The sequence below is a fragment of the Gavialis gangeticus genome, unplaced genomic scaffold (assembly GCF_001723915.1).
Source record: "Gavialis gangeticus isolate Ggan-Ray unplaced genomic scaffold, GavGan_comp1, whole genome shotgun sequence".
In the NCBI taxonomy this organism is placed as follows: Eukaryota; Metazoa; Chordata; order Crocodylia; family Gavialidae; genus Gavialis; species Gavialis gangeticus.
Genome location: NW_017729019.1, coordinates 1,655,453 through 1,664,485, shown reverse-complemented (window position 1 = coordinate 1,664,485; position 9,033 = coordinate 1,655,453). Strand labels below are relative to the sequence as shown.

Genomic DNA, 9,033 nt, shown 5'->3' with positions numbered 1-9,033 from the left:
AGATTTCAAATAGAAATCCCTACTGTCAAAAACAGTCTGACCTGTTGTGGGCTGAGTTCCCTGCAACAGAAGAATTGCTCTATTATTTTTCTGTAGTAAAAAAGGAATGAAGACTAAGAGCTGGCATTTTCTGAGGGGGGCGCTAATGACGTTGAAAACCACTGTACTAGTCCAAGCAGTCTGAAAAAAATTAGGAGTGCACCGATACAGATTTTTGTGGCCGATACCAAAAGCCGATTTTTAAGAGAGGCATATCAGCTGATACCGATCAGATTTCCCATACCAGACTGGTAGCATGGGGAGCTGCCTCCAGCTGGTAAGTCTGGTGTGGTGGGATGGGGAAGGGGAAAGGAAAGGGCGTGGGGGGAGGTGGGCAGATCAAGGCCCCTGCAGGGAGGGAGGCATGGGGCTAGGACAGGGGCTGCCCAGCTAGAGCAAGGCAGGCACGGGATGGAGCAGCAGCTCATCCAGGGGGTGTAGAGAAGGAGGGTGGGGAGCGGCTCTCACTGCTGCGTGCTGCTTGGCCGGGAGCCATTGGTCCAGCGGCTTGTCTGGTGCTCACCTGCTTCTCAGGCGGCTTCCACCGCTGCTCCCACTGCTTGTCCAGGAGGGCATGTGCTCCCAGATCTGTGTGGGGTGGGCTGGGGCCAGGGCTGCGCCAAGCTCTTCCCAGCAGGGCAGGGCTGCACTGGGGAATACAGCAGCACCTCCCCTATAACTCCCTCCCAACGCAGCCCCGTCCCATCAGGAAGAGCTTGGTGCAGCCTTGGCTTCAGCCCACACATGCCTCCCCTCACTCTCCTAGTGGAGTGGCAGGAACACTGGTGGAGCCACTGGACGAGCAGGTGAGCACCAGATGAGCCGCTGCTCCATCCTGTGCCCGCCCCAGCAGCCCCTGCCCCCATTCCACACCTCCCTCCCCGTGGGAGACTTGATCTGCACCCCCATTCCCCTTCTCTCCCCTTCCACTATACCAGACCTACCAGCTGGACACAGCTCTCCATGCTGCCGGGCTGTGCTCCTCTCCACCTGTGCTGCACACATGCACAGGCCATTTATCGGCCAACTTATCAGTCTGATATAGCCTATTTCCGATATATTCAATTTTCTTTATATTGGTGGCAATCCAATATCAGACTGATGTATCAGTGCACCTCTAAGAAAAAAAAGGCCAGTCCTTTAACCAGTATATTATTTTAGACTTGTTCTAAGCATGTAAGAGCATCAGCAGCTACCAACTCCTCATCTGAGCTAGCATTCAGAGGTTTTTAATACCAGTATTTTCCACCAAAAAATAGTACAGATAATATACATTTAGCTAGATTAGGGTTACCATATTTCCAATTCCAAAAAGATACCCGTCACCTGGGAAGGCTCAGGGAGGTATATGATTGTGGGGGGCAGTGATACACCAATGCCCTGCCCATTTTGGTGCCCCTCACTCCCAAGCTACAGCACCTCCCAGGCCTGCTGGTGCCCCACACTGCTGACCCACAGCCTCCCACCCCCCCCCAGCCTTGCTGGTGCCCCTCACTGCCAACCCACAGCCCCCCATCCAGCCCTGCAGACTCTTCCTGCTGCCCTACCCCTCTGGTGCCACCGTCCAGGCCATGCAGCTCCCTGCTGCCCCAGAAGCCCCCGACACCCCTTTCCCCCACTGGAGGGGCAGGCACCTCCCCCCTGCAACAGTCCCCAAGCCCAGGCCCTCCAACTCCCCCACAGACTTGCCTGCCTGCAGCTGTGAGGCTGCTCTCACACCCCTGCCAGGTGCATACTGGTCCTGCGTGTGCGCGCCCTGCCTCCAATTGCCTTCCCCCACTCCCCACAACCCCAAGCAGCTCCTTGCTAGGGCAAGCCAGGAAAAACTTTGGAGCTAACAAAAATCCTGGATGTTTGATCATATTTTTAAAAAAAGCCTGGACGGAGATGGGAGGATCCAAAAAGAGGGCATGCCCAGGAAAGCCTAGACATATGGTAACCCTAAGCTAGATACATCTTGAATATTACAATCCTTAAGTAAAACAGTAGTCACTCATCTTCTTTGATGGGAGTCCTCAGTTAGTAACGATTAGGGATCTGGGTTTTTCCATTTCCCATGGAAAAAATGTGGATTTTCTTCTATAAAGGAGAAAATCATGGATTTTCCCCTTAAGAAGGACAAAAACCCAGGAAAACTCAGGTTTCCCCTTGCAGGCTAGCAGAGTTCCAGCCTGCAAGGGGCTGCTTGGGGCTGGGAGGAGCAGGAGGAGGGTGATCACAGACAGGCGGCACCTAAGATTTCTGCACCCACAGTGGGGCACAGGGCCACAACCTGATCAGACCAGCACCAGGTAGGAGTTGCCTCTAAGACCCAGCAGATGGGACTCAGTGTCAGAAGGAGCGCCCCACTGCCATGACTGTTCCATAGCAAGGTGCCCCCTACCCAGTGGGCAGCAGTGAGGGGACACAACTCTGCACCTCCGCCAAGGCGGCACCTTACCTTGGCAGCCATGGTGGCACAGCTGATATGAAGCTCCTGGCGGCAGCATGGAGTTGTGCCCCCCCCCCGACGCTGCCAGGCAAGCAGAGGGCACCTCACCTTGGTGACCATGGTAATGTGTTGCTCCTTCCCATGCTGGATCCCACCCACTGAGGCCTGGGTCCAGTGGGTTGGGAGTGAGGGGCGACATCATGGGCATGGGCAGGGCACAGCACTGGCACATCACGGCTGCTCAGTGCCACAAAGCAGCAGGGGGGACAGCTGCAGCTGCACCCATGTCCTGGTGGGCAAAGAGGGCAGGGGAGCTCTGATTTTCTATGATAAAAAAAGCCAAAAATCAAACACCAAAATATATAGGTATTTAGAAGTTATTTTATTATAATGATTGAGGCACTGGTAAGCTTCCAAGTTGTTTTAAAATCATAAATATATCAAATAAAACCTTGTGTTCAACTGATACCTATATATACACACCTAAATACCTGTTTGTATGAGTGGTGTTTAATTTTAATGGTTGAAAAATGAGGATTTGGGGAGTTTTAATCAGAGAATTTTGAATTTTTTTTAAACAGAGAAAGCCATTATCCCTAGTAATGTCATCTCATTGAACTAGGTACTGAAGGACAGCCTGGCATTCCCTGCTCAGAGGGCTCACAATCCAAGAAATCATATCAAATGTAAGTACAGGACAGAGCAACTTATTTTTAACATTAACATTATATAACCATGGACTTTCCTTACAAGAAAATAGTTGACATGTTGTAAGTGGGTCCAGATCATACACATTGCTGCTGCTGTCTATTTGAGGAACTGCTTCTCTCACTGCAATATTGCTGCAGTAGTAGGTAGTACATATAGACAAGCTGGAATGCAATCAACTTGAAGAGGAAGCCTATACTGACAGCCTTCACTAAGAAATCTTCGAGTTTGAGGTTCACTTCTGAGTTTCATTTTAAAAAGTGAAATATGGCACGCTGATTTTGAGAAAAAGACATATTTTTGTTAATCTTAGCTCAGCCAGTTGACCAAATCAGAGACTCACTAATTAGGTAACATCTGCCTATTCAACCCCTGATCTCCACCCCTCCCCCCAAATTTAAATAAAATCAAACCATATGTTATTTGATTCAAAGATCCTCCTTCACCTGCTCAAAGCATGTTGCATTGTGCAGCTGAACACCTCAACAACAACTGAACACAAAAATGGGTCAGACTAGCACTTCTTATCAGTCTCACTCGGTGCATCTACATGTGTGCTTTACTGTGGAGTTGGCTAATTAGCTCCACAGTAAAGTGTCAGTCTACATGCATGTCCATATTAGGGTACAGGAAATTAATTAACTCCGCTGTAAGACAGTACTTGTCGCAGACAGTATCCTGTGGTGGAGTAATTTACGCCGCTGCAACACATATGTAGGTGGTAACTGGGGCTGGCTGGGGCACAAGGGTGCTACAGTGTGGGGGCTGCCTGCTGGCTAGCCCCTCACTATAGCACCCTCATGCACCAGCCAGGCCCTCCACCACCTGACACCATCACCTGGAGTCTGGGGCTGCTCCACCCTGGCTTGAATTGCTGCAATCCCAGAAGCACATGTAAACACTGCGCCTGGGAGCAGTGGACTCCAAACTGCACCAGAGTTTACTGTATCAGGTTAATTGCATGTGTAGATGCACCCATCAAGTTAAACAGTAAGCTTAGATGGAAAAGAAGCTAGTTTAATAAGCTTTTGAGACTTTTTAGACATTTACTGTCCTTTAATACATGAAAATGAGTTACAAGTTTCAAATGCCTTATATGGATGATTTAGTAAGGAAGAAAACTGGTAGTACTAATAACCTCAGCAAGTCCCCTCAGGCCAGGTTATGAGGTTTACTGCCCCAAAACAAAAATCTAACAAACAAACAAACCCCTTCCTCTTTCTACCCTGACTTCTTACATCATCACAGGATCTTATGTTGTAAGCTCTTTGAGGACACTATTGATTTTATGTTTGTACAGCACATAGAATTATGGGGCCCTGGTCCAGGTCTCAGGCTTTCAGAACCTAAAGTAATACAAACAGTGATCTGATGACAGCCCAGAGTAAGAGAGAAGGGCTTTTAATAAGCTTGGTTTAATTACACAGAAAATATGAAAAACTAACCAGTTCTCCTCAGCTGCCAGATCTTATACAATCAGGCATCTAATCTAGTTTTTTTTTTTTTTTTTATGTTGGAACTCGATTGGAGTTCATAAGCAACTGAGCTACCAATCAACTCAAACTACAACACGACAGGAAACACTAGACCAGATAGAAACTTGAGATGTTACCATCCCAATAATCAGTGAAAGAAAAAAAAAAAACCCAAACAAACATGTTCTAGCTTCTCTTTCCAAATAATTCCATGCAAGCCCTGAAGATTTTGTGAGAACAATTCACTCCTCACCACACTTACCGTGGCCTCTACACAGGGGATGCAAAAGCAATTTAAACTACCTTCCTGTCCTTTTCCGACTGTTCTCTCCTGCTGCCAAGCAGCCTTAACTCGAGGTTTGACACAGGACAGAACGACCCAACTATTTTATTCAGTGGGCCTCCAACCCAGAAATCCACTCATATTCTTATAAAGAAGAACAAGGGGTCGTATTCTTCTTATAAAGAGGAACAAGTGGATTCAAAGCATCTCACACAGCATTTTTGTTTTCAGAACAGTGCAAAATCAGAAATATTGGTCAGGCAGAGAGAGTACAGGCATACCCTCGGAGATATTGCGGATTCGGTTCCAGACCACTGCAATAAAGCAAGTCACACGAATTTTTTGGTTTCCCAGTGCATATAAAAGTTATGTTTACACTATACTGTAGTCTATTAAGTGTGCAATAGCATTATGTCTAAAAAACCAATGTACATACCTTAATTAAAAAATACTTTATTGCTAAAAAATGCTAGCCATCATCTGAGCCTTCAGCGAGTCGTAATCTTTTTGCTGGTGGAGGGTCTTGCCTTGATGTTGATGGCTGCTGACTGATCAGGGTGGTGGTTGCTGAAGGCTGGGGTGGCTGTGGCAATTTCTTAAAATAAGACAACAATGAAGGTTGCCACAAACCTTCAATTTGTAAAAAACGCAATATCTGCAAAGCGCAATAAAGCGAAGCGCAATAAAACGAGGTATGCCTGTATTCCTTCCTCAAATATAAAAATTTAAACCAATCAGGTCCTTGCCATTTACTCATGATAAATTAGAAATAAAAGGTTAAACGGTAATGATATTTATACCATTTACTGTTTAACATTTACCTCCCAACACAGCGCTGTTCTGTCAGGGGAGCTGCTCCAGCATGGGCTGCCCAGGAGGCAGTGTGGATCTGGGCTGCAGCATGATGACGTTGCTGCAGCAGTGAGGTAACTAGTGCTTACCTGGGGGAGCAGAGCCAGGCAAAGGTGCACAATGGGGTGTGCAGAGCTTAAATAGGAGCTAACACAGTGGCGGGGCTGCCATCGGGTGCCGCAGGGGTGCACTGCACAAACCCCCATAGCACCCACAGGGGCTCTCACCTACTGGGACTGCCATACCACAATCCCACATATCAGCCGTGGCCCCAACTCCCCATGTCACCCTGCCCCTCTGCTGCAGGACTGAGTAATTGTTTAACTAATATAATTAGAAGAGGTTAAAAGTAATTTTTAAAGCAATATTTACATCCCTACAATAAATACGATTGTTAGAAGGTCATCTCTTACCTGCTCCGTAGCTGTTGGGCAATAATACACTAATATTAGAGTTGTACATATGTTTATTAACAGTCCAACGATGGTGATCAGATTTGGGGCAATCCAGGCTGGAACTCTTCCAACTAGCCATTCCCAATAACCTTGCATTAGTGGCTCAAGCAGGGACCGTCCAGAACTCTGATATTTGTGTTCTTCTAATCGCTTGAGCTGGTGCTTTGACAATGGAGGTGTAGGCAACTGAATTAATTTGCTTAGTACACATCCTGCAGCAGGAACACGACCACAGCTTACAGGAGATTCTGAATGTGACTCTCCACATCGCTTCTTTAAGGACCGATGCCCACTCATGGATTGGTTAGCCTCAGAGTTTTTATTTGGCAGACGATAGCTGTTGCGAAGTGCCATAAGATCCTGATTTTCTGGAAAATGAGGAATTTTTTGTTAATAGCTTAGCCAGTTGACCAATGGCATATTTAAAGTGGAAAAATATACTCAGTCTGATCTTGAAAGCTAGGAAATGAAAATCATTAGCAGTCTGACATTTGTCAGTCCAGATAAGTACCAAATATAAACATTTTAAGGAAATGTTCAGGGTTTAGGAAGAGAAAAAGGACTTTGGAGTCTGAGGGCATCATCTCAGTTCAGTTACTAATGAATATACAAAACACGAATTCTAGCGACTAGTGGCAAGTTTTCACTCCTTGATACCTGTCTTGGCAAATATCCTACTGTCTGTAGTCTAATTTCCATTGGAGCTAGAAACATATACCACTGATTTGCATCAGAACCCAACAAGTATTACAAAGCTCTTCACCTCCAGCTTCAATTGCGAGGCCTGTTTCTCCCATCTTGCTTCTCACACATGCACACAAGAATAAGCATATTTAAAAACAGTACAGGGAAACTAGGTATTCAATTCTCTCTCTGAAAGGAAAGAGGCTTTACACACGACAAGTTAAACTTTACTTAAAGCATTATTTGGAGACCAGGGCCAGCGCATCCTATCCTGTGGAACCAGCGGCCACAGGGGGCCCTGGAGCCAAGAGGCCATGCCCTGCACACACCCCACCTGATGTTTAAAGGGCTCACTGGAGGCAGGGAGCCCCTTCCTGGCTGAGCAGGGGAGGAGCTCCCAGCTCTGCTCCCACTCCAGCCCCAGGGACGGTACCCAGGCATCCCCAGCACGTGCTGCCCCCCTCCCTGTGCCCTCCGCAGCACAGCCCACGTGCATGAAGCCCAGCTCCGACCATTTTATTTCAGTGAGTTTATACTGCAATTAACCACAATTTTGATTTTTTGACGGATCAGGGGCCCAAAAAAGTCGTGGGTCAGCCCTGTTGGAGACATTCAACTTGTATAATGATGGGAAAGAAAGAAGATTCTAAATTATTTTGTCAGGAATTCAAAGCTTTCATTTCAAGTCCCTGATAAGTTTCTACCTCTTCTAGTTTTACTAGAAAGTTGACTGATCTGAAGCATGGCTGCACTCGGGCAACGCAAAAGAGCAGGACAGCTGTTACCTCTAGTGACAGGATAATGCAAACATCAAAACATTTAAGTCATCAATCAAATGTTTCCAAGTCATCTGCAAAAATCTTGTTGGTCTAATAAAACATATCATTGCTACTATGAGTCCTGATCGGCTAAGTCAGCAACATGTTCACTATGTTGCAACTGCTGTTCCTAGTACAGCTTCTCTCAACCAGGTGCCAGCTCTTTTCAAGGGTGCCACGAGATGTGAGGAATTGAGGCGTTAGAAGACAAGCAGAGAAACTAAGCAGATAAGTGTGGGCTTCAACTCGACCCAGCCTGATCCCCATCCCCACTGCCAGGCCTCTCCACAAGGAAGTAGGTAATCTGCACCATCACAGATCCTCACAGGAGGAGACAGGTTTCATACCAGTTATGAACCGACTGCCCAGAGGAGTTTTCCATCTCGATTCCTCTGTGAAATCGTGTGAAATACAAACTTTCATTTTACTCGGGAGAACTTTTACAAACTTTTCTCCGATGCCCGATGAAGGGGGTTTGCGCTCAAAAGCTTGCTATTAAAGATTGTTTTTTGCAAAAATCTTGTTGATCTAATAAAATAAATCATCTCTACTACAACTGCCTTTTCCTCTAGACCAATATGGCTACAACCTGGATGCCCGACACATGGAAGATATTGAATTTTAGCCGATTTTTAAAAATTAAGTCTTTATATCTTCCCAAGCAGGAAGCAAGTGTGACCACCTGAAACCAGAGATCATGCTCCTGCCTTTGTTTCAAGGTAATTTGCATCATCACAGATACTCGCAGGAGGCGAGAGGCTTCATACCAGCTATGAACTGACTGCCCATGAGTTTTCCCTCTGTGAAATCCTATGAAATACAAACTTTCATTTCGACCCAGAAGAACTTTTACAACCTTGTTTCTGATGCCCAATGAAGGGGGCTTGTGCCTGAAAGGGTGCAATTAATTTTTTTTTTTTTTGTAAAAATCTTGCAATAAAAGATCACCAATTCAGTTGTCAGATAACCAGTTCAACCAGCAAAGATATTTGCCGATAAAAAAAAAATAATAAAAGAAATCATCTCTACTACGACTCCCGATTGCTGTAATCCATCAGGTTGGTTTTGAATCTGCCGCCCAGCTCACAAGAAGCGATAGAGAGGGGTCGAGCAGGGCGAGGACCGGGGACGCTCTCGAGCCCAGCCAGGGCCGCGAGTGGGTCTCGACTGCAGGGAGCTCTTAGCCCCGGGGCAAGAGGGGGGGCGTGCGGGGAGCCGCAGGCCGTGCAGCGGGGCTGCTCTCGGATCCAGGCCCGCAGACCGGGGGGGGGGGGCGATCACGGCCCGG

General features: G+C 46.9%; 1 protein-coding gene across 2 annotated transcripts in view; it reads right to left on the bottom strand.

Annotated features, from left to right (window-relative positions):
* Positions 1-9,033, bottom strand: part of CEPT1 (choline/ethanolamine phosphotransferase 1) — a 62,623-nt gene that overhangs the window by 53,036 nt on the left and 554 nt on the right. For both annotated transcript variants that reach the window (XM_019513800.1, XM_019513799.1), the window contains exon 2: positions 6,202-6,611. In XM_019513800.1, the coding sequence (XP_019369345.1) occupies positions 6,202-6,597 (396 nt within the window). In that variant the 5' untranslated portion in view covers positions 6,598-6,611. The remainder of the gene's footprint in view (positions 1-6,201; positions 6,612-9,033) is intronic.